The sequence below is a fragment of the Sus scrofa genome, chromosome 1 (genome assembly GCF_000003025.6).
Source record: "Sus scrofa isolate TJ Tabasco breed Duroc chromosome 1, Sscrofa11.1, whole genome shotgun sequence".
Lineage (NCBI taxonomy): Eukaryota > Metazoa > Chordata > Mammalia > Artiodactyla > Suidae > Sus > Sus scrofa.
Window position 1 is genome coordinate 17571341 of NC_010443.5, and position 26496 is coordinate 17597836.

General features: G+C 43.4%; 1 protein-coding gene across 2 annotated transcripts in view; it reads right to left on the reverse strand.

The window, feature by feature from the left end:
- The window catches only part of SASH1 (SAM and SH3 domain containing 1), a 356754-nt gene that overhangs the window by 264977 nt on the left and 65281 nt on the right, over nucleotides 1-26496 (reverse strand). Inside the window, exon 1 of one of the 2 annotated variants that reach the window (XM_021072060.1) lies at nucleotides 2796-4128. The exons of the other annotated variant lie outside the window; for it this stretch is intronic. Coding sequence (XP_020927719.1) covers nucleotides 2796-2858 — 63 coding nt within the window. The 5' untranslated portion in view covers nucleotides 2859-4128. Of the gene's footprint in view, nucleotides 1-2795; nucleotides 4129-26496 lie in introns of those variants that run through there. 2 annotated transcript variants of the gene reach the window in all.

Below are 26496 nucleotides of genomic sequence, written 5' to 3' on the forward strand. Positions count from 1 at the left end.
TACCTGCATCACTTCGTTGTAACAGCAGAAATGATCACAGCATTGTAAATCAACTCTACTTCAACAAAATTTTTTTTTTTTGTCTTTTTGCCTTTTTCTAGGGCCATTCCTGCGTCATATGGAGGTTCTCGGGCTAGGGCTTGAATCAGAGCTGTAGCTGCCAGCCTATGCCAGAGCCACTGCAACGCCAGATCCGAGCCCCGTCTGCGACCTACACCACAGCTCACGGCAACGCCAGATCCTTAACCCACTGAGCGAGGCCAGGGCTCAAACCTCCAACCTCATGATTCCTAGTCAGATTCGTTAACCACTGAGCCACGATGGGAACTCCAAAAACGTTAAAAAAATGAAGAAAAAAGCTCTCTAAAGCCTTATTACCGTTCACCATAAATTGTGTTCTTCAATATCTTTAAATGGAATGACTGTAGTTCTTTCCGTTCATGTCTAGATCGTTGTAACAAATTCTCTATATTTTGGGGTAAATTTGCATTCAGGAGTTGAGCTGTGAGCCTAACTTTGTTTTTGGGGGATAATGTGTTCTGAATTCCAAACAATGGTTTACAAAACTTCGGGAGAGCATTGAGGTTGGGACTTGGCATGATGGCATCGTCTTAGAGAGATGCCTGATGTTCAAATATGGGGCAGGGAAAGAGGACATGGCCCCGAATCAAGACAAATGAAGTCTTGCTTATGTTGTCACTCAAAAAGTAGCAAGAGGGCTTTTTGGAGGTGAATTTTAATTGATGTAATAGAAGCCAATCTCTGATATAGGTAATAGAAGTCTCTATTTTTATTTTCACTACTTTTATTTTCTTTCTGAATTTTGTGGCTGAGATTAAGTAGGGGTGTGTGTGTGTGTGTATACACATAATATATATAGTCATCTACTAAAGAGGAAGCTGGTCTGAACTGGAATTGTTTCTAAAGATTTCAAGGCTCATTTGCCAGTCTCCTTAGCTAGGACAGAAGCGATGTTTCTGAGCCTGATAATTCCCCTTTCTGTCTGAGTTGATCAATACATCTTTTTGCATCTTCCAGCACAAAAACCCAAATGTGCTTCCTTTTCTAAAAGGAGCCTCTGTCTTGCTGGGATTAAGAGGGCATAGTCCCATGACACAGTTTGCACTCCATTTTTGGCATCTAAAAACCTTCCCTCTTTCAAGAACTGTGGGCAGCCAGTCAAGAGAGAACAGTGTTTTGGCATTTGGACTGAAAATCTTACCTGCCAATTGGGCTGCTCTTAACGTATTGTTTCTGAAACTGGGGGAAGCACATGGAACAAGAACAGCCTTTGTACTGTCGGGATATTTTTGATGAGCACATCTGCACCGAGCTGCGGGGGAGCCGGGCAGCTGTTTATTCACTTTCTCCTGTACCAGCTTTCCTCCAACTCCTGAACAGTCTCGCAGGGCAACTGTTATCTCTCAAGACTCCTATTTCATTTCTTTACTTTAGAAATACCATAACCACCGACTCAGACATTTTAGGCACAGTTGCTCTGACTGACACGCTAGCATTTTTCTCTTAATTACCCTTCACTCTCTATGCTTTACTTGCGCTGTCAATCTTCCCAAGAAGGTGAGTGGAAATTAACCCAACAGAGGCTCACTAGCTCCATGTGTTCAAACTGACATTTCTTCCGAGAGTCCCTTCATTTTTTTTTTTTTTTGTCTTTTTGCCATTTCTTGGGCTGCTCCTGCGGCATATGGAGTTTCCCAGGATAGGGGTCTAACTGGAGCCGTAGCCACCGGCCTACACCAGAGCCACAGCAACGCGGGATCCGAGCCGCGTCTGCAACCTACACCACAGCTCACGGCAACGCCAGATCCTTAACCCACTGAGCAAGGCCAGGGATCGAACCTGCAACCTCATGGTTTCTAGTAGGATTCGTTAACCACAGAGCCACGATGGGAACTCCGAAGAGTTCCTTCAATAACTCTGTCTTCATTCAACACCTATTCATTGGGCATCAACTCTACCAGGCAGGGTCCTCAGCTTCTCAGAGAAGACGGTGAGCAGAATAGACTTCTGGAAGTAACCCTAGAGGCCTCTATTCACCAAAGCCCTGTCCAGACCTGGAGAAGGAGCCAGAAGGGCCTCAGGAGCCAGACTGCGTGGGGGGTGCACTGGGGGGGTCCTCAGCGTTCATGCCTCAGGCTCTGGGGGTCTCAGACCCTGACTCATAACCACGGTCCCCTTCTTTTGCCTTTAATCATTTTTAATGAACAAATCTAATCTCCTTTTTAATTAAGAAGAAAAAGAAGCTCACATTCTATAATACACGGCTTCCACAGGGAAAAAAAAAGAAGGAAAAGAGTTGTTCAGCCAGCTGAGAAGACGCCTTCAGTAGGATATTAAATGCTAAATAGTTAATCAGATGGCCCTGGTCCCCTGAGGCTTGGAATATGAACTGCTGAGTTCCATCCTTCATTCCTAGCATGTGTGGAAATATTTGAAAATAATTTCATAGATAAGCTGAGGGTGGAAAAATTCTGGCTTTTTAACAGTAAAAACTTTTCTTGGCTTACCGAGTCATTTTAGAATCTTGAGAGGGAATTTTCTATAACGATCTACATACTTTTTTGAATATATCCTTCATAAATGGTAAGTCACAAAACCCAGCAAAGCCCGGCAGAGGATTTTCTGGGAAAGAGAGGCTTCCTAGCCTCTCAGAATGCTGACCGATTCATTGGCAGCCCTAGAAGTCCCACAGATGGACCGTTAGTTTATACCTGCTGGCCAAAGAGTCCCCTCCCAACTATGCCTGCCCAAATATCCAAAGGACATTTCCTTACCGAAAAACCAGGCTTCAGCTCGGAAATGGACAGCCTACGGACCCCGCCGTCTTGATCCTCCATGAAGGGAGCTGCCGTGTTGCTATCAGGCCATACGTTCGAATGTTCTCCAACTTCCTTTCTGACTCAGATCGAATGAATGCGCAGCGCTGATGTAAGGCTCTTAATGGGAATCTGTTTTCAATTCAGGGCAGATGTGGGACACTCTTGTAGCTCTAGGGATTATCAACTTTAAAACAAATCGCCGTCAGGATGATAAGTCAAGAGGCAGTGACTGCTTCCTGAGGCCTCCCTGGGGTTCCTTCCAAATCCTTAACATATAATACAATAACTATGGCACAAAAGCAGGTTTTGCTCCCGAGGTTCCCAGGCTTTAGGACACAGCTTGCAGATACTCCTCAGAAACAAAGCTTGTAAATGCGTCCCAGAGCCATTAAATAGAAATTCAGATATTTTAGTAACATGCAAAAGGGATCAGAATGTTCCTGCCACCAGTCTCTCTTAGCACGATGCTTCGTTCATGGAGGATAGTTTTTCCACAAATTGAAATTGAATTGTTCTGGTTCAGAGTTTTCTTGGCTCAAGGAAAGGAAGGGGAGGACGATTCCAAGACTTTCACAGAGAAACATCCAGCAATCAATTTAACATGATAAGTTGAATGTTCTAGAATTAGCGTTCACGCGGCACGAACTGCCTACAACTCGGATCACCCTCTGTTCTGAGACCACTCTGTAGGGCTGGCTCACCTGCCAGGATTTTAGACTCAAAAACCCCATATCAGGCGCTTCATATAGTTTAACCCAGTTTAATAACCCTGAAAAGAGGTTTAAAAAACCCACTAACTTGTGAAAAAATCTGAAGGAAAAATTTCAAGATTTTTAAAACAAAACTTTCCTTTGAATAAAGCAAGTTTTATTTAGAACTTTATTAAAAAGTTAATGTGCATGGCATTTCCCCATCAAGCACACACAGATAAATTTAGGTATAAACACACATTAGTGAGGAGTCAGAAAATGGTCATGATAAATTATGTATTGAGAAAACACAGCCTATTTTCTTTCCCTCTTTTTTTTTTTGTCTTTTGAGGGCCGCACCCTGGACATATGGAGGTTCCCTGGCTAGGGATAGAATCAGAGCTGTAGCCACCAGCCTACGCCACAGCCACAGCAACTCGGGATCCCAGCGGTGTCTTCGACCCACACCACAGCTCATGGTAACGCCGGATCCTTAACCCACTGAGCGAGGCCAGGGATCGAACCTGCATCCTCATGGATGCTAGTCAGATTTGTTTCTGATGAGCCACGATGGGAACTCCGAGGAAACACGGCCTATTCTTTAAAATTAATATTGTGGGAGTTCCCCTTGTGGCGCATCGGAAATGAATCCAACTAGGAACCATGAGGTTTCGGGTTCTATCCCTGGCTTCACTTAGTGGGTTAAGGATCCGGCGTTGTGGTGAGCTGTGGTATAGGTCGCAGACGAGACTTGGATCTGGCATTGCTGTGGCTGTGGCCTAGGCTGGCAGCTGTAGCTCCGATTTGACCCCTAGCCTGGGAGCCTCCATATGCTGCAGGTGTGGCCCTACAAAGACAAAATAAAAATAAAAATGAAAAAAATAAAAACATAGAGACGGTATGTATAAAAAAATAAAATTAATATTATGAATGTGACATAAAGAAGCTACATGGCGAAGCCTTAAGTCACTCGCCAATGAACACGGGCTACTGTTTCTCTTGTCTTCACAGGGAGAGACAGGTTAACTTTCCACTGGCTTACACATATGCTAAATCACCCGTAAGCAGCATTATAGGAGGGTGTTAAGGGCTCTGGATGGGACATAAAAGGGCCTGTCCCCAGCTCTACTTGCGTGACCCTGGGCAAGACACTGCCCAGGCCATAGTTTGATTTAGGAAGAGGCGGAATTAGGTAGGTCTTTCTAAAACGCAAACTTCACATATCAGTTGTGATGCCTTAATTGAGACCTGGTAGAAACCAGAGGAAAGGTCTTTTCTTTCTTTTGTTTTCAGGAGTAATCACTGATTGCCATTAGCTGGGTATCCCAGACAAAATTTTTTTCCACCTTGAAGCAGGTATTGATAACGATAGCTGACAAGTGTTAGCTGAGAAGTCAGATCTGAGGGAATAAAGAAAGCTACTCTTTTATATTAATTAGATACCTTGATATATATATATATATATATATATATATATATATTTTTTTTTTAAATAGGCTTCTTGAGGAAACATTACCTAAGTCATACTCTGGAATTCTTGCTCACGGTCATCAATCATGCACTTTTTTTTTTTTTTTTTTTTTTTGGCAACTCTAGATCCTTAACCCACTGCCCTGGGCTGGGGATCAAACTTGCACTTTTATAGTGAATGGAGCTGCTGCAGTCAGATCCTTCACCCACTGCACCACAGTGGGAATTCTGTACTTACTTTATTATGATTAGTTAATTTTTAAAAAATATTTTATGGCTCTTTTAATGAGACTCTTTCTTCTTTCCACCTCCCCCTCCTTCCTTCTTGTCTTTTTTAGGGCCACACCCACAGCATATGGAGGTTCCCAGGCTAGGGGTTAAATTGGAGCTGCAGCTGCTGGCCTACACCACGGTCACAGCAATGGTGGATCCAAGCCACATCTTCGACCTACACCACAGCTCACGGCAATGCCGGACCCACTGAGTGGACCTGGGGATTGAACCCGTGTCCTCATGGATGCCAGTCAGGGTCGTTACTGCTGAGCCATGAGGGGAACTCCCATACGATTAGTTAATTTTTAAATTTAAACTTAATTCAATTAAAATTTAATCCTTTAAAATTTAAATTTAATTCAATTAAAATTTAATCTTTTAAAATTTAAATTTAAGGGAATGTCAGATGTGGTCAGTGGGTAGTGGGTCATTTTGACAGATGGGGTAGGTGGGGATACCTGTGTGAAGGATGCAGTGTGATGTGGTGGAAAAAGCAGGGAATTACCAGTCTAGTTTCAGGGCTGCTACTAAGTAGTCTTGTGGCCTCAGCCACCTCACTTCTTTTTTCTAGGCGTCTGTGTCCTCATCTGTACAAGGAAGGCATTGGTCTCACCATCATCTTACCCAATAATCCAAAGGGAAATTCTGCCCCATGGGATGTAGCTTTTGTTTTAGAGTTTGACTCTCAGAAGCCATGCCTATAAAATCCGAAGTTCAGTGTACATCCAAGAACAGCCATGGATCAGGCAGAGATTCAGAGTTAACCTGTCCTATGCTCTTTTGGCAACTGTGGGAGATACATACTTACTGTAAAAAAGAGCTCAGAATGCCAATAAGGCCCTAAAACATAACATTACATCATAAGAATTAAGGTTTTCTTCCCACAAACCGATTTATATTTCTCTGCCATAATTTTTTTTTTTTGGGGGGGGGGTCTGCACTCATAGCATGTGGAAGTTCCTAGGCCGGGGATAGGATCCGTGCCACAGCAGAGACCACAGCAGTGACAATGCCCAAGAGGAAACTCCACTCTGCTATAATTTGACAATATATGAACATTAAAAAAAAATCTATAAAACAATCAGGTAGGGAGTTCCCACGGAGGCTCACTGGGTTAAGGACCCAACGTCATCTCTGTGAGAATGTGGGTTTGATTCCTGGCCTCCATTAGTGGCTTAAGGATCCAGCGTTGCTGCAAGCTGTGGTGAAGGTTGCAGATGTGGCTTGGATCCAGTGTTGCTGTGGCTGTGGTGTAGGACTTCAGCTGCAGTTCCAATTCAACGCCTGGCCTGGGAACTTCCACATGCCGCAGGGTGCGGCTGTAAAAAGAAAAAAAAATCATGCATAATACTTGTGTTATGGGCTGAATTTTGTCCCCCATCCCCCGATTCCTATGCCGAGTCCTAACCCCAGTTCCTCAGAATGTGATCTTCTTTGAAGGGAGGGTCTTTAGAGGCAACTTAATCAAAATGAGATGGATAGAGTGGGCCCAAGTGCACATGGCTGGTGTCCTTATAAACAGAGGACATTTGGACACAGAGACATGCTTATAGGAAGGATGCCATGTGAACAGGAAGGCGCCCACCTGCAAGCCAAGGAGGGTGGCCTGGAACACATCCCTCCGGCACAGCCCTCAGGAGAATCCAATACTACTTGTGTTTGAACTTCTAGCCTCCGGAGCTGTGAGACAAGGAAGTTCTGCTGTGTAAACCACCCTGTCCCTGGTACTGCTGTTACAGACAAACACCGGCATCCTCTGAACAATGACTGTGGGTTACCTCTCGCACCCTACTGTGTGTCAAACACTCACACAAATAAAATCCAGATACTCTAGCGTGTGAGAGCTAAAAGAAGGGAGCAGTGGGAAGGGGCTGACAGTGGGGAAAGGCCATCAGCCATACCTTTTTTTTTTAGGTTTCAAAATGCTCCTCCCACCCCCCTCCACTCCAACACACACTATAACACAACTGATTCAACAAAACAAAAAAAAGCAAAACACCAAAAAAGTCAAAAGTAAAATAACTTTTTTTTTTTTTTTAAAAAAGTAAAACATATTTTTAAAAAAGTAAGACAAAAAAGTAAAAAGTAAAACACCAAAAAAAAAAAAAAAGAAGTAAAAACCTAACGAAGCCCAGTGATGGAGACGGTACACAGCTGGGACTGCCTGTGGCTCTGTTCTTGTTCAAGGTACTGCGTCCAATGACTCAACGCGGGCTTCAGGGTCAGCTGTTATCCCACCAAGTCCTCCACGGGGCATGTCCCTCCAAGCATTTACAATGTACCCTCTCGTTAATGACAAGAACTTTCCCCCAAATAAAAACAAATGCAGCAATAATGTGTGATTATTTCACATCACACAAAGATAGGCTATGTGGATTTTCTCTATTAAGGCATTTTATCAAAGATAAAAGGAGATGCTAAGAAATGGGCAGAGCGAATGCACATTAAAACAAGCACTGATTACATACAGCACGTTGAGATAGTTTCCAAAGATAAACTTCAGTGTGGATGTAACACCATTCTTTTCTTTTCTTTTTTCTTTTTTTGCCTTTTCTAGGGGCCGCTTCCCATGGCATATGGAGGTTCCCAGGCTAGGGGTCGAATCGGAGCTGTAGTCACCGGCCTACGCCAGAGCCACAGCAACTCGGGATCCGAGCCGCGTCTGCAACCTACACCACAGCTCACGGCAACGCCGGATCGTTAACCCACTGAGCAAGGGCAGAGACCGAACCCGCAACCTCATGGTTCCTAGTCGGATTCGTTAACCACTGAGCCACGACGGGAACTCCATAAGACCATTATTTTCAAATGCCTTATCTGGCAAAGTTTGGAAAAAAGTTTTTTTTTTTTTTTTGTCCACGTCATGGCATGTAGAAGTTCCCAGGCCAGAGACTGAACCTAAGCCACAGCAGTGACAAGAGCCACTGTAGTGACAATGCTGGATCCTTAACCCACTGCATCACAAAGGAACTCTGGAGGTAAGTTTTATAAAACCATTATGAAGGAAATGTAAACGTGCTGAAACTATATATTAATTGAAATCAATTCCCATTAACTTTCATATTAACAAGCTCAGAATTAAACACCGTCTCTAAATATTGATGGTTTTTAAGGCTCAGACAAAGCTGAGACAAAGGCTGGACTCAAACAGTGCAGAAAATAACAGAGGGCAAGCTTTCAGAGTTAACTACCTAGGCCAGGCAAGTGGGTGTGGCCCCAGACGAAAAGGGATTCTGGAAGATTTAACTTTACAAAGACGATGTTAGCATGTTCAGTGGGAACCGACAGACCAGTGGTTCTGGCAGAGTTCGAGGCTTTCAAAACAGTGAGGAGGAGTGGAATTGTCTCTTGCGATGCATAATTAGAACTGAGCTAAGTTTTGCAACTTGAATATCAGCAGTTAACTTTTTTCCCTTCAGATTTGCCATAGTAACTTGTCTGTATGTTATGTACATTAAACTTGATCTCCCTAACTTTCCCATGAGAGCTAGAAGCAATAACTTAGCCTTTATAGCACTGTACAAGATGCATTTTTTGGTAGGGGAAAGATTTTTAGTTATTTTTAGTGAGTCCCATTCCCATTGTGCACACCAAAACTTCAGTTTATTCTTTTATTTCACAAAATTCAAAAGTTTACTCTTTTTTTTTTTTTTTTTTTTTTTGTCTTTTTAGGGCCCCAACCGTAGCATATGGAAGCTCCCAGGCTAGGGGTCGAATCAGAGCTGTAGCTGCCAGCCTACATCACAGCCACAGCAAGGCCAGATCCGAGCCATGTCTTCGACCTACAACACAGCCACAGCAACGCCAGACCCCTAACCCACTGAGTGAGGCCAGGGATTGAACCTGAGCCCTCCTGAATACTGGTTGGGTTCATTACCACTGAGCCACGATGGGGACTCCCAAAGGTTTATTCTTAAATGAAAGAATTCTTTTGATGCACTCCTTGGCATTCCAGATTGTTTGATCGAGAAGAGTTTTGAAACATTGAAAATCTTATCCATCCCTCTAGTTCAGATTTCCTGAACTAGAAAGAGACTGGTGATGGCTCCTGCACAGAAAGAAATAACAAACGCTTGTATAATTTACTGTTCACATAGTTGGTTAACACACATTCACCTTCCATTCATGATTCATAAAGTTTCCCATGGTTTAGAGATGAATCCAGGGTGAAGATTTTATTTTATTACTCATTTATTTTTTGGCCTCACTCGTGGCAGATGGAAATTCCCTGGCCAAGGATCAAATCCAAGCCGCAGCTGTGACCTACACTGGATCCTTAACCCATAGCACCGGGTGGGAGATCGAACCCTCACCTGCACAGGAACCCAAGACACCAGAGTCAGATCCTTAACCCACTGCACCATATTGGGAACTCCAAGTGTGAAGATTTTAGATGATGTCCCTTGCAGATGATGATTTAACACGGCATTTGTCTTCATTGCCCAATGAGAAGAGGCAGCTGAGGTGCTTGTTGAAAATGCAGATGCCGGCCCTTTCCTCGGAAGGTTGAGTCTGTGTTATGGAGGGTCTCTGGGGCTCCTGGTCACGGAGCAAGTTTGAGAAAGATTTTATTCTCTGACTTGGGTGGACACTGGAATCACTTGGGGAGGGAAAAAAAATAGAACTGAGCCTGGGTCACCGCCTAGAATTCTGACTTGATTAGCCTGGGGTGCAGCCTGGGTATTGGGATTAAAAAAAAAAAAAAAGTGTCTTTTTAAGGGCTGCACTCATGGCAGATAGAAGTACCCAGGCTAGGTGTTGAATTGGAGCTGCAGCTGCCAGCCTACACCACAGCCACAGCAATGTGGGATCTGAGGCGCATCTGCGACTTATGCTGCATCTTGCAGTAATGCCAGATCCTTAACCCACTGAGCAAGGCCAGGGATCAAACCCACAACCTCATGGATGCTAGTCAGATTCATTTCCAGTGAGCCACGATGGGAACTCCAGTGTCTGGATTTTTAGAAGCTTCTGGTTGATTCTCCTGTGAAGACGGGGTGGGGAATCACTGACTTCATTGAAACAACAGTCATTTAAGTGAAATGTGTGAAAACAATGCCTGCCATTCCCATTATGATATTCAAAATGCTTTTATAGACAAGTGTCTCATTTGAATCCTTGATAACTGGCTGAAGTGGAAAGAGTGGGTATTATCTTTCTTTTACAGAGAAGCAACCAAAAGCCACAGAGGAAGTTGCTTGGTCGAGGTATCACTAGAAGCAGAATTATGGAATTGGTGCTATTTGTCTTAGGATTCTACCACCTTTGCCTATTTCTTTGCCTCTTACTAGCTCACCAGCTACCCCAAGCCTCCCTTTACAAACAAAACAGAACAAAACAAAACAAGACTTTTGGGGGCCCAGAGCTTCTCTTCCATCAGAATTATTATTAATAATAATATTAATAACCACCACATCAGCAGCTAACATTGAGTCCTTTCTATGCATTGTGCCTGGGCTCCGCATAGATTATCTAAATGTCTCAGAGATGCTGTAAGGTGGGTAATCATTCCCATTTTACAGATGAGGAAACTGAGGCTTAGAGAGTAAGAAACTTGCCAAAGGTCACTCTTGTCACTCATCTAAATCTCTTCTTCTTTTCCTTGCAGCCAATTGAATTTCGGCCAGTGAGAGAGAGGAATGAATCTGAGAAAGTAATTCAGAGGAAGCTAGCCCTCCTGGGTTGTTCTGCCACTTCTAATGTGGAGACCAGATCTCTTAAGAAACTTTAGAGCCAGCCATTTAAAAACGTGAGTTTCTAGCCCTTGAAGAGTTTACTTGGAGAATCATGGGTTGTTCATTCCCAACAACCTGCTTTGTCTATGCCTGGGTTAACCCTGCCTTCCCAGAGACAGTCCATGATACATGGACTTGGCATCTGAAGGCTTGAACCTGAGTCCCAAATGTTTTTTATGAGCTGTGGGGTCTTGAGCCAGTCACATCCAGGATGTGGCTTAAGGTTCTGAGAAAATCAGGCCCAGTTGGAAAATGAATCAATATTCTCTCTGAGGTTTCCAGACTACTGAACTTATTTTTTTCCTATGTCTGTTGTTGTTCTTATTACCCTTATTAACGTTACTATATAAATGAGATATACTATACTTGAGACTGTACAATAAAATGAAATATCTATTACATTTTATTATAAATAACATGTTTAGTACAGTGCTTGGGACAGAGTAAGCAAATAATCCTAGATATCATTAAAGTTATTGTTTGTCCATCATAACTAATCATTAATAGTACAGGAAAACACAGAAATATTAATAGGTGATGATGACGGCATGATTGCTTTTTTCGTGTTTTTTTAATAGCCACTCCTGTGACATCTTGGAAGTTCCCAGGCCAGGAATTGAATCCAAGCTGAAACTGTGACCTACACCACAGCTGCGGCAACATCAGATCTTTGACCCACTGTGCAGGGCTGGGGACCAAACCTGTGCCCCTGCAGCAACTTGAGCTGCTGTAGCTGTATTCCTAACCAACAGTGCCACAGTGGGGACCCCAGCCTGCACACCTTTTTACATGTGCAGAATTTATTCTTTTTATTTAAGTATCCAGCGAGGTCAAAGTAAATCAAGTCAAGAATCAGTTTCCTGGAGTTCCCGTCATGGTGCAACAGACACGAATCCAACTAGTAACCATGAGGTTGTGGGTTTGATCCCTGGCCTCGCTCAGTAGGTTAAGGATCCAGTGTTGTTGTGAGCTGTGGTGTAGGTCACAGACACAGCTTGGATTCCGCCTTGCTGTGGCTGTGGTGCAGGCTGGCAGCTGTAGCTCCCATTCAACCCCTTGCCTGGGAACCTCCAAATGCCTCAGGTGTGGCCCTATCAAGACAAAAGACAAAAAAAAAAAAAAAAAAAAGGATACAGAAGACAGTGACGACCTTTCTCTTCCTAGCCAATGCTTATTAGAGAAGCAGAAATTATCTAGTAATCTGTCTACATTTTTAAAGCAATCTTCCTTCATATTTTGGGGGGAACAGTAGTTCTTCTACATTCTAAATAGGACGGAATTATAGATCTAGAGACTATCAAGCTTTAACTTGCCTAGCTGAGAACAGGCATGCCTTTCGCAATGCCTTTTGTCAAAATAAAAGATAACAGAATTCTTTCAAATTACTGTCAGTGAGGTCTATGTCTTTGGACCGCTCTTTCATCAGAGAAAAGTGTTATGTTGACAATGAGCAAGATGCAGCTCTATGTGACCTTAGTCAGTCCCAGGTGGAGTGCTGGGAAGGCTGTTCTTCTTTGTTTTGAAGAGCTAACGGTAAACAAAACACATAGGTGCATACCTAGAATAAATGATTGACATGTGAATGTCACTTGCCATCATAACAGAACTCCCTGCATCCCTGATGAATATAAAAGTTAAAACACCAAGGAGTTCCTGCTGTGGCACAATGGTTTAAGGATCTGGTGTTTTCTCTGAGGCAACTCAGGTTGGATCCCCTGCCCAGTGCAGTGGGTTAGACAGATCTGGTGTTGCTGCAGCTGTGGGGCAGGTCGCAGTTGCAGCTTAGATTCAATCCCTAGCCCGGGTACTTCCATATGCCGTGGGTGCAGCCATGGGGGCAGGAATATATATATATTTGAATATGACCCTCAAATTGTTCCTGGGCCAGCTCATTCTGTTTCCTTCTCTTTCCATTGTCCAGACAGGGGAAGGAAAACTGTAAGAGTCAAACTCTCTTTATCCCATGATGGTTTTCTTTTCAGGCTTCAGTTCAGCACAAAGTGTATTTCTCCGGTTGAGTTAGGAACTCCAAAAATAGACGCCTGCCATGGCAATGCAGAGAGACATCTCACTGCAGCCGTGCTCCTGGGCACCGCTCTAGTCATCAGTTTTAATGAGAGCTGTTAATATCACCTCCATCAGAATGGTGGCCCTGGGCTGACGTTCTGGGCTGTGCACAGGTGCTCTCGGCCAAAAATGTAATGTAGGTTATTACATTATCAATGAGGCACAGATGCGCTTTCTGTCTGAACTCAAGGTGGTGTTCCCACCAAGTGCATAACTCTTTCAGTGGGCCCAGGTCTGTTTGTATCAAAATGCGGTTCTAGCTCAGTGAACCTGAGAAGTGCCTTCTGCTTCTCCAGGACACAAGTTTAGAAAACACGCTTAAGAATGCAAGCAGGCTGGGCTCTCAAAAGGCAGTAGAGGGTTTCTGAAGAGCAGGAGACTCGCCCCAACACCTTCTGCTTTTTCAGTGAGAGCAGCCGCTCCTGCATGTTCATTCATGGACTCAACGGGTTTTTCTTGGGCACCTACCCCGTGCAGGTGTCCTGAGGAAGCCAGAGATGATTCTGCCAAGGACTCTGCACTCAGGCGCCCTAAAATGATTTCTACCATCTCTGATTTCTCTTTAGAACTATCTTGCAAGAGCTGTTCCCAGAGCCTCTAGTCCTAACATCATGGTATTTTTCTTTTCTTTTTTCTTTTTTTCCTTTTTAGGGCTGCACCCACCGCACACAGAAGTTCCGGGTCTAAGAGTTAAATTGGAGCTGCAGCTGCCAACCTACGCCATAGCCATAGCAATGTGGGATCCAAGCCACATCTGCGACTTATGCTGCATCTTGCAGCAACGTCAGATCCTGAACCCATTGAGTGAGGCCAGGGATTGAACCCGAATCCTCATGTATACTAGTTGGGTTCTTAACCCCCTGAGCCACAATAGGAACTCCATCATGGCGTTCTTCTACAGAGTTGAATGCTTAACCTAATTTTACGCCCCCAGCCATGTCTCCATTTTCCTAAGCTTAAACTGCCATTCATTGAGCTTTTTATTATTCTGCTTGGTCCCTGGGATCTATCTGATTGGAAGCCAGCTTTGTCGTAAAGCTGGCAGCCCCTGCAGTTAGCCTGGCGTGCTACCTTGGCTCTGCCAAACCAGTGTCAATGCCTGGGTGCTGGGAACTGGCTTTGAAAGGCACCCGGGGGCTCCCACCTATGGGCCACCTCACCTGCCTATGTCTTTTTTTTTTTTTTTTTTTTTTTTTTTTTGTCTTTTTGCTATTTCTTGGGCCGCTCCTGCGGCATATGGAGGTTCCCAGGTTAGGGGTCTAATTGGAGCTGTGGCCGCCAGCCTACGCCAGAGCTGAGCCGCGTCTGCAACCTACACCACAGCTCACGGCAACGCTGGATCCTTAACCCACTGAGCAAGGCCAGGGACCGAACCTGCAACCTCATGGTTCCTAGTCGGATTCGTTAACCACTGCGCCACGACGGGAACTCCTGCCTATGTCTTAATGTCACCCCTCAGGGATGGACTGGTGGCTCAGGGAGAGAGTGGGTTCTGAAGCAGTCTTGACTCTGAAAGTGACACTGCCTTCCCTGCTGTCCAGGACAATTGGTCTCTTACACATGAGCTAAATGGCAAGGAAGGAGGTCAGTACACTGGCCACCATGCAGCCTCCCTACTGTCATTTCAGTTTTAAGCACAGGGATGGACACAAGTAAAAGAGGATGGACATAATTAAGACACTGAAAAGTGTGTGTGTGTGTGTGTGTGTGTGTGTGTGTGAGAGAGAGAGAGAGAGAGAGAGAGAGAGAGAGAGAGAGAGAGGCAGAGACAGAGACAGAGAGACAGAGAGAGCTTGGAGAATCGTGCTGTGTTTTCCTGGGCATCTGAGAACACGCAGCTGAGGAGGGCAGGAGACCAGCATGGTGAAGACCTAGCATTCTCCAATCCTCTGACCCCCTGCTTGTTGCATAACCCTGGACTGTTAGCCAAAGATGACAGAGGATCCTGAAGATAAATGGGTCCTCTTCTTTCCTCTTTTCTTTCCACCCCGACACCTGACGTCAGACTCTCCCCGCCCCCCTTATCCCCATTCCTCGTTCGACTGATGGTTTGGCAGTGGCAGCATGAAGGGATGGCTGGGGGCATCAACCCTGTTGCAGGGATGTGGCCGTTGCTGGGAAGCTCAGGACTGTCACTCCTGCCGTCCGGTTCAGAGATGCAAAGATCCAGGCCAGCATGTGGCGGTGGCCGTTCTACATGGCTGGCCTCGTTAGGAAGTGGGTCTCATGACAGGCAATTTGCTGCTGCCACCTGTATCTAGGACTCTTTGGCTAAGACTCTGAAATGCATGCAACCCCCTCTTTTCTCCCAGGGTTAGTTTTCACCACATGTTCTGTTTCTACTCAACGTACACTGTCTTGTTTGCATTTCCATTTAGCACCTGAAAGAGTTGGATCGCCTCTCCTTTCTTCTAGTTAGATAGGAAGGCGCATGTTTTATAATTGGGAGGAAGGCAAGGACATAGGGGACCCCACAGTTGACAAGAGAAAGTAAATGTCAAAGAGACATGCGTCTGACTTGGGAAGACTTGGGGGTGCAGCAAACCCCTCCAAGGAGAACCTGAGTTTGGGCGAAATACAGAGGTGGGGGGGTACTTCCTGTCTAGGGACTGACCATTGACTGCCTCTTGTCAGATATCAGGTGGACATCTTTCTGGTGATTATCTCAATGGTAGAAAATTTGGACAGCACATTGTTATTTACAAAGCGCTTTTTAGGAGCTGTACCCACTATTATACAGATTCGAAACAAGGTACATAAGAAGCTGATTAATATTATATTTATATATCAAATGTACAAATGGTATCCTAAGATTTTGTGGGGGAGGGGAAGCAGGCAACTATAAAATGATTAACATAAGTTAAGTGATATCTATTTATTTATTTTGCTTTTTCGGGCTGCACCCGCAGCAGATGGAGATTCCCAGGCTAGAGGTTGAATTGGAGCCTCAGCTGATGGCCTACACCACAGCCAACGCCAGATCTGAGCCACATCTGTGACCTATACCGCAGCTCATGGCAATGCCGGATTCTTAATCCACTGAACAAGGCTGGGGATCGAACCCTCAATTTCATGGCTCCTAGTTGGATTTGTTTCTGCTGTGCTGCAACAGGAACTCCTTAAGCGATATTTAAAAATAATTTAGGTTCAAAATAGAAATCCTTTCCAAGGAATATTTGATAATTTAAAAATTGAGCTTCTTGAAATTTCATGAAAATTGAAAGTCACATTGTCAAAATGGCATCCTCTGAGCTCTGCTCTGCTCTTTTTTTTTCCTTTCTTTTTAGGGCACCCATGGCATATGGAAGTGGCCAGGTTAGGAGATGAATTAGAGCTGTAGCTGCCAACTTACACCACAGCCACAGCAACGTCAGATCTGAGCTGCATCTGCGACCCACGCTACAGCTTGTGGCAATGCCTGATTCTTAACCCACTGATCAAGGCCAGGGATCCAACCAGCATCCTCATGGATGCTATGTCGGGTTCTTAACCTGCTGAGCCACAATGGGAACTCCCCGATTTCTGTTCTTTAGTATTTTCAAAAGATCATAAACTTCAAATAGATGCACATGTTATATTTAATCTCAGACTAAAGAAATGTTGGTTCCTAAATATACTATTTTGTTCAGAAATTAAAAATGAGGGAAAGAAATTAGAACTTAAAAAGCCAAGCTTTGCAGTGCATTGAAAGGGTGTTAAAAAGATGAAAAGTGCCTTAGTCTTCAAAAGATCTTATTCCAACCAAGTCTTCCCCAGCAGATAAGGTCTGGCTCACTCTTAGTGTAAGGGGCACCTGTTGGGAGATCCAAGGTCTTCTCTGTGACAGGGAGTCAGTCCCCAGCCGTATTTTCTCCAGGCATTTCTTTTTCTCCATCAACCTTATAATTCACTTATGCGGTTAATAAAAAGGTATTAAGCCAGGTGTGTTCTGGAGGTATAGCAATGAGTAAGAACAGTCTTAACCCTGCCCCTCGGAGTGTACGTGAGATATGCAATTGCTTGGGGACATTTGGCCATTGCTCTGAAAGAAGGATCCAAGAAAGATGTTTGGACACTCTCTCTGCTCATACAGCTCATTTGAAATTTGAGGACCGTTTATAGAATGGGTGCTGGCAACCCTGGCCGTTCCTAGAATTTTGGCTTAATCCGGCCACCAGGAACATGAAGAGTATAGTGGATTAAGTTTGGTTCTGTTTAATTTTCCTAATCATGGACACTGGTCTTGAATGACTCCAAGCTCCCCTGGAACAAGAGTTGCCCCACTTTGAGCATAAACATTCTTCCATCCTTGCCGACAACAATCTCTGAGTGCCATCCACTCATAACACACAGACAGCCGAGGTAACAAACTGGATAGAAAACGAGAAAAATACCAGGCTGTTTGCATTGGGACATGATAACCGCAAAATGAGCAAACATTTAATTTTGTTTATTGAGGTCAAGGTGAAAGCTGTTGAATCTCTCACAACAACTTAGGGCATTTGATGCAGGCTGAGCATGTTGTTCTGAAATGTCAGAATGTTCCATTCTGATAAGCAGTCAACCGGTATTGAGTTCTCCCTTTGTGCAGAGCTCTGTGAAGTGCGACCGAAATGCATAAGGGGAATGAAAGAGGATACAATGAAAACTGGAAGCCGTGAGTCAGTCAACAGTGAAAACAATCTGAAAAGGCTTTCTGGTTTTGGTTGATTTCAGACTGAATTCCTGATGAAGGGGGAGAGGCCCACCCAGACTTTCCACGCGTGCCTTATTTTTAGGGGTCTCTCCTTAATGCACGGGGGCTGATTGGGCAGTAATTTTTGCCTACGGAGTAAGTAAGGAAATCTCAGAACACAGCAGCCTGAATTTATAGGGAAACTGTGTGCTGTCTTGGACCCAGGCAGGTGTTTGCTAACATTTGAGGATGGGAAGCCTTTGGACAGGGCCTGGAAGAAGGGCAAGTCAGCACTCCCAAGCCTCGCCTCTCCCTTTTTTTTTTCCACTTCCCTCTGGTGAGGGTATGTTCAAGATAAAATATCGAGAGGTCATAATTATCAAGAGGATAAACGAACAGGCTTTGGACTTCTGAGGCTTAAATCATGGCTCCACTATTATTATAATAATTATTATTCATATTATTATTATTTTAGGGCTGCATCTGTAGCCTATGGAAGTTCCTAGGCTAGGGGTTGAATTGGAGCTGCAGCTGCCAGCCCACTCCACAGCCACACAGAATCTGAGCTGCACCCGCGAGCTACACCACAGCTCACAGCAATGTCAGATCCTTAAGCCACTGAGCGATGGCTCCACTATTATTAACTCTGTGACTTTGGGCAGGTCAAGCTCTGTGGGCCTCAGTGTCCACATCTGTAAAATGGGTCTATTGTGAGGATTAAATGAGATAACAAATACATAATTGCTTAGCATCGGACCCAGTCCTGAAATGGTTAATAAGCATTAAGTTATTATTATTATTGATAATTACATCAGCTCTATGGGGGAAAAAAAAATCAAAGTTTTCTTTTCTCTTTTTCTTTTTATGGCCACACCTGCAGCATATGGCAGTTCCTGGGCCAGAGGTCGAAACAGACCTGCAGCCATAGCCACAGCAATGCCAGATTTGTGCTGCATTTATGACATAACACTGCAGCTTGTGGCAACACCAGATCCTTAACCCATTGAGCAAGGCCAGGGATCGAGCACACACCCTTACAGTGATGACATTGGAAACTTAACCTCCTGAGGCACAAAGGGAACTCCAAAAAAAAAAAAAAAAAAGTGTTAGGTGGGATTCTTTAGTTTGCTAGTTCCAAAAATTCCCCAATCTAACATAAGCAAAAAAGTCATATGTATTCTAACAAGTTAAACATGGGAAAACCAAGTACTCACTTATTAATTCTTTTAACAACCATCTGTGGAGCATTTTGGATGTGCTCAGCAATGGGTGAGCCAATGAGGATGCAGAGATGAAAGTAAGTTTCCATTTTCTAGGCACTTGAAGTCCGGTGGAACAGATCAGTAAATACATGGATAATGACCATATAGCATATGTGTTGAACACATGCAGCTCTACAGACCTATGCCTTTGAAAACACAGAGTTCATGAGAGACGAGCATGCAATACCCAAAGGATTACATGCTGACTCAAGCCTCGCATTCTCACTCGAAAGGAATGGAAGAGGGAAGTCAGAACACAGGAGAGATGAACACAGGCACTGCCTCACACCCTGTTGAGTTCCTAGCCTTAGAAACTCTCTTCTCCCCAGGCTGGGATGTCATCTTTTGGACTTGAAGATAAATGCTGGCCTTGGACGGGAGCTTAAGGAGCTCTGGGAACTCCAGGCCAAGGCTTTGGAACACAGGTTCAAGTCAAGTTTGCAGTCAGGGCAGGCTTGACCCGACACTCCAGACCTGATACTCACTCTCAATGTTGAGGATCAGAACTGGGCTCTCTCTTCCTTGTACATATTTAAACACTCTGGTTTTGGCTCTGAACTCCATGCTCATGCGTGGACTCCTGTGATGGCTTAAAGACTTCACCAATGACCCCTCCCACTCCCTAGGGTTTATTTTTGTGTGTGTTTTTGGTAATAGTTCTATTGGGATATTCCACATATAGAATACAATTCATTCATTTAAAATTTACACTTTGAGGACTTTTTAGCATACTATAGTTGTTCCACCACCACCACAATCACCTTCAGAACATTCCATCACCCCCTAAAAAATCCTTTGCACCCCTTAGCTGTCATCCCAATCCTTCTATGCCCTCCAGCTTCTGGGAACCATTAATCTACTTTCTGTCATTACAGATTTGCCTCTTCTAGACATGTCACAGAAGTGCATGCTGTGGACAGAATTATAGCCCCCTAAGTCCGTATGTTCTAGATATGTCACAGAAGTGCATGCTGTAGGTGGAATTATAGTCCCCTAAATCCATATGTTCTAGACATGGCACAGAAGTGCATACCATAGATGGAATTATAGTCCCCTAAACCCGTATATTCTAGACATGTTACAGAAGTGCATGCTCAGACTGAATTATAGCCCCCTAAATCCATATGTTCTAGGTATGTCACAGAAATGCATGCTACAGACTGAATTATAGCCCCCTAAATCCATACAGTGAAGTACTAACCCCCCACTGTGACTGTGTATTTGGAGACAGGGCCTTGAAAAAGCTAATAGGGTTAAATGAAGTCATAAGGGTGGGGACCTGATCCGACAGGACTGGTGTCCTCAGAAGAAGAGGAGGAGACACCAGATATGTGTGTGCACAGAGGAAAGGCCATGCAAGGGCACAGTGAGAAGACCGTGGTCTGCTGGCCAAGCAGAGAGGCCTCAAGAGAAACCAAACCTGCCAAAACCTTAATCTTGGACTTCTGGCCTCCAGAACCATGAGAAAATAAACTCCTGTTGCTTGAGCCACCCAATCTGTGGTATTTTGTTATGGCAGCCCCATCAGATTAATGTCATAGATTCATACAACCTGTGACCTTTTATGTCTGGCTTCTTTCACTTAGCATAATGTTTTCAAGGTTTAATCCATGTCATAAGATATATCAGCACTTCATTCCTTTTTTGATGACAAATAATATTCCATTGTATAAATGAACCACATTTTGTTTATCCATTTTGACAGACATTTGGTTTCCAACTTTTGCTGCTCTGAACCATAATGCTGCTATGAACATTAATGCACAAGTTTTTGTGGGACCATGTTTTCATTTATTTTGGGTCTACATATGTAGGAATAAAATGTATGGGTCATAGGGGAACTCTATGTATATATAGAAGAACTGCCAAAGTCTTTTCGAAAGTGGCTATACCATTTTACATTCTCACCATCAGCGAATGAGGCTTCGAATTTCTCCATATGCTTGTCAGCATTTGTTATTGTATATGTTTTTGACTACAACACTCCTAGTGGGGGTAAGGTGGCAACTCACTGTGGTTTTGTTTTGTGCTTCCTTAATAACTAACAAATACTGTTGAGCATCTTTTCATGTGCTTACTGCCCATATGTACATCTTTGTTGGAGAAATGCTTATTCAGATCATTTACCTATTTTTAATTAGCAGTTACTTTTTAATTTGGGTTTTATTGTTTTTTTTTTTTTTTTTGTCTTTTTGTTGTTGTTGTTGTTGTTGTTGTTGTTGCTATTTCTTGGGCCGCTCCCGCGGCATTATTGTTGTTGTTGTTGTTGTTGCTATTTCTTGGGCCGCTCCCGCGGCATTATTGTTGTTGTTGTTGTTGTTGCTATTTCTTGGGCCGCTTCCGCGGCATATGGAGGTTCCCAGGCTAGGGGTTGAATCGGAGCTGTAGCCACCAGCCTACGCCAGAGCCACAGCAACGCAGGATCCGAGCCGCGTCTGCAACCTACACCACAGCTCACGGCAACGCCGGATCGTTAACCCACTGAGCAAGGGCAGGGACCGAACCCGCAACCTCATGGTTCCTAGTCGGATTCGTTAACCACTGCGCCACGACGGGAACTCCCTAATTTGGGTTTTATTGTTGAGTTGTAATTATTATATATATATATTCTAGATACAAGTTCCTTGTGAGTCATCAGATTTGGAAAAATTGATCTCATTCTGTGTGTTATTTTTTAACCTTTTTCTTTGGTCTTTTCAGGGCCACACCCGAGGTATATGGATGTTCCCAGGCTAGGGGTCTAATCAGAGCTGTAGCCGCTGGCCTATGCCACAGCCACAGCAATACCAGATCCAAGCTGCATCTGTGACCTAAACCACAGCTCACGGCAGGGCTGGATCCTTAATCCACTGAGTGAGGCCAGGGATTGAACCTGTGTCCTCATGGTTACTAGTCAGATTCATTTCCGCTGAGCCACAGTGGGAACTCCATATGTTTTAACTTTCTTTTTTTTTTTTTTTTTTTTTTGTCTTTTGCCATATGCTCCTGCGGCATATGGAGGTTCCCAGGCTAGGGGTCGAATCGGAGCTGTTGACGCCAGCCTACGCCAGAGCCACAGCAAAGCGGGATCCGAGCCGAGTCTGTAACCGACACCACAGCTCACGGCAACTCCGGATCCTTAAACCACTGAGCAAGGCCAGGGATCGAACCTGCAACCTCATGGTTCCTAGTCGGATTTGTTAACCACTGCACCACGACAGGAACTCCTATTTTAACTTTCTTGATGATATTCTTTGAAGCACTACAGTTTTAATTTTGATGATGTCCAATTTATCTAATTTTTCTTTAGTTGCTTGTGCTTTTGGTGTCTTATCTAAGAAATCATTGCCAAATTTAAGGTCATGAAGATTTTTCTCATCTGTTTTCTTCTAACAGTTTTATCATTTTAGCTTTTATATTCAGATTTTAGATAATTTTTGATTTAATTTTTGTATATGGTGTGAGGTAAGGGTTCAACCTTCATCTTTCTGAATGTAGATTCCCAGTTATCTCAGCATTGTTTGTGGAAAGACAATTCATTTCCTCACTGAACTGTCTTAGAAGTTTTAATAAAAATGAATTGACCATAAATTTAAAAGTTTATTTCTGGACCCTCAATTCTACTCCAATGATCTACATGAGTATCTTTATGCTAGTACCACACCGTTTTGATAATTAATAGCTTTGTAGTAGGTTTTGAAATTGAGAAGTGTGAGTCCTCTGACTTTGTTTTTATTTTTCAGAACTGTTTTGGATATTGTGGGTCCCTTGAGGTCCTCTGTGCTTTTGAAGGATCATCTCTCTCTGGTGCCTGCTGCTAGGATCTGTCTTCTAGCTGATGCATCCAAGATTGGCCTGTAAATATGGCAGGCCTACAATATGCACTGGTCCCTGTATGCCTCAGTATTATTTAGTCAGTCTGTCTGAATAGGCTTTTTCTAGCCCCTGGAGCTAGATCTTGTTAATCCAAGTTTTTTTCTCTCTCTCCTCTCCCTCTCTCTTTCTCTCTCTCTCTCTCTTTTTTTTTTTTTTTTTTAATTTTTTTGGCTATGCCTGCAGCAATCCAAGTTCTTGATGACTACCTTGTGGAGGAGAAGATCTAATTGCAAGCCTAGCTCTGGTGGTATTTCAAATAAGATTGATATGTATAGATCTGATGGTTCATTATAGAACCCTAAGAATTAATTAGCTTTGATGGACAACTTGTTAAGTGTAGCCATGCTCTGGCTGTTTTTCTAACTTATAAAAGTAATATTGTCATATCTTAAAAAAAATGGCAAACATTAAAAAAATCAGAACTTGTTAAAATTATAATGTAATTATCAGTGATCTAATGCATTTGCTGTAAAGATAGGCTCTTTTTTCTTTTTTCATAGAAAGAAGTTTTTGATCCTTTTTGGAAATAAATTCAAATTGAAAATCCCATTATTTTTTATTTCTTTTGAATCTGTGGTTTCCTTAATGGTGTGAGAGGCCATTCACATTTTTGGAGGCATGAACAAGCACAATCATACTTTGGGCCTAGGAAGTTTGTTATGTTATAAGGGTGCATTCATAGGAATATATCTACCTGGATTTATTTTGAGGTTAGGCTATGACTTAACACGTAGTTTGCCTTTATTTATTTATATATTTTTGACTTTTTAGGGGCTGCACCCACAGCATATGGAAGTTCCCAGGCTAGGAGTCGAATTGGAGCCACAGCTACCGGCCTATGCCACAGCCACAGCAACACAGGGTCTGAGATGCACCTGCAACCTACACCACAACTCAAGGCAATACCAGATCCTTAACCCCACTGAGCAAGGCCAAAGATCAAACATGCATTCTCAAGGATGCTAGTCGGGTTGGTTAATGCTGAGCCACTATGGGAACTTTTTCCTCTCTAAAAGCATACGTGCATTTCCAAATGCATCATCGTATCCTTAGCACAATTCTTAAGACTGGCTACAGATGTTGAGGTTAAGTGGATGTGGCCTCCTAAGTCATTTGAATGAAGGGAGCCACACCATTCATTGAAACCTGGTCTCTGTCAATATTGACGCTCAGATTTTCTACAGGTTGACCAGCAAGGGGCACTAAAGCATAGCATCTCTTCCCAGCTCCCTCCCAACAACATCAGAGGTTTCAGGAAGCAAGTAATTGGACATGAATCTGGGAGCCGTGTGCTCTTAGAGTCAGATCAAAACACTGGTGGCAGTCTCTTTGATATTTTTTCAAGGGTATTGATATTTTTTAAATGAGAAAAATTCTGATTGGGCAAAAAGACAGCAAAACAATTCCAAATACAGAATCACTCTTTGCTTGCAAGCCATAATTCTCCTGTCTAGTCAATACGATTAGGTAAACCAGCAGAATCCTGTCATTGCTTTTCTGTGAATTACTGCATTTTTTTTTTTCCACCCAGAGAACATAATGGTCCAGCCACATAACGAGTTCCTAAAAGGATGAACTACTTGATGTTTCGGTGACAAGCAATTATTACAGAGGCCTACTGGTTGGTCTTTTTTTTTTCATTCCCCTTAAATTTTGCCTGCCTATTTATTTCCATCAGCCAGTAAAGATGACTCTTTTATTGTTTCAAATAAAGGATGCAATCTATATGCTAGGCACACATTATGAATAATTCCTTGTCATAACAAGGCATGAATGTCCTTCAGAGACTGGCACGAAGTTACTGGAGCTGTTTAGTATTTGGTAATGGGGTTTTCTTTTTAATTTTAGCTTTGATCCATACTTAATCACTGCGAGGTATTGAAACACTAAAAATGACAGCACTCAATAATTAGTTCACCAAGCTGGAAGCTAATACCCATTATTCTTTCATTCCAAATCAAAGTCGTTTCTGGAAGCTCTGTCCACTTATCAATATTCTAGAAAGGACACATGTAAAGGTAATTAATTCAACATAAGTGTTCAATTAAAGCTCTTTGTATAATGCTTTGAGATAAATTCATTCCTTTTTCAAACTGGTTTTCTTTTAAGACGTAGGTGTTTTTGGACCTTGTTGGTAGCAGCATGTGAGAAATGAATTAAAATGGACCACATACTTCTTCACCCAGCTCTCTTCCCCTCAAATACAATCCTAAGCCTCGAATGGCTGATTACTTAAGAACCCTTAAGAAGGCTTCGCTTAATGATGGATGGTTCAGAATATGTTTTCTAATATTTTTCCCTCTAGAAATTGGAGGTTGCAGAGCAAAGATTTTTAGGGGCCGAGGCAGATATTCGAGAGTGAAATAAAAAAGAGCAAGAGAAAGAAAAGACTGTGGATTCCGTGTTCTCTGAACAGCCTCCAAGGTGTCATGTCCTGGCCACTCCAGATGATCCTGGTGTGTCCAGGGGTCGTGCTCTTTCTGCCCCCGGGCTGTTCTTCTCTCTGATGTGGGGAGGTGGAGACAGAGGTTGGATGTGACTGGATCCTAAGAGCACAGACCCTGGAGTGCTAGTTGTGTGACTTGGGGCAAGTGACTTTCTTATTTTAGTCTCCATGCATTTTCTGTACAGTGAAGGGTCACTCATTCATTGAACACATATTTATCAAATGCCTGCTACGTGCCAGGCACCGTCTGAGGATCAAATGAGAGAATCAATACGAAGTGCTTAGCGCCGTGAACACACATAGCAGCTGTTATTATCTATTGAGAATCTACTGCGCTCAGACGCTTTGCCATACACTTTGGGCAATTCCTTAACATTTGCCTACCTTGGTTTTCCTCACTTACGAGGGGAGATTCTTGTCTCACATGGCTTTTGTAAGATTTAAATGAGGTGACCTATGTTAAGTGCTGAGAACAGTGCGGTCATGTAATACGTGTTATATACAGGTTTCTAGCACCACCGGTTTCTAAGTAACAGCGGCGTGGTGTTACTAACAGCATTTTCAGGATGAGTCTGCTGAGGCTCAGGGAGGTCAAGGTCACTGGCTGGTAAGCTATAGATCAGTAGTTTTACCTGCCTGGTTCCAAAACCTGCCTGTGTTTCCCTTCGGAACCTTGGTGCCTCCTAGAAGCATGGAACACCCTGCTTGTGGTCACGCAGACTGTTTACACATGAACTTGCTCATAGCTCTGAAATGGTACCTCCCTGGTTCCTCTGAGCCTCTGTTACCAGGGGCCTGTGGGTGGATGCATGTGCACGAACACACACACACACACACACACACACACACTCTCATCCATAGTCTTGGCACTTAGCCTTCATTCTGAGCTATGCCCTCTCTCCTCACAGAAATTATACCACCAGATATGCATTTATCAGAGTTGCCATCCACTGCTCTAGAAACTACTTTTAGTTAGGTGATAAGTAAAAAAAAAAAAGAAAAAAAATGCGAAAGTAGTGTTTTAATCTGTGAGTCTTCTCAAGGACAAATCTGTCTCACTGGCTTGCTCATTCATTCATTCAGCAAACATTCACTCTGAGCTAAGCCCTGGACCAGGTAAATTCTTTTTTTTTTTTTTTGTCTTTTGTCCTTTTAGGGCTGTACTTGTGGCATATGGAGTTTCCCAAGCTAGGGGTCTAATCGAA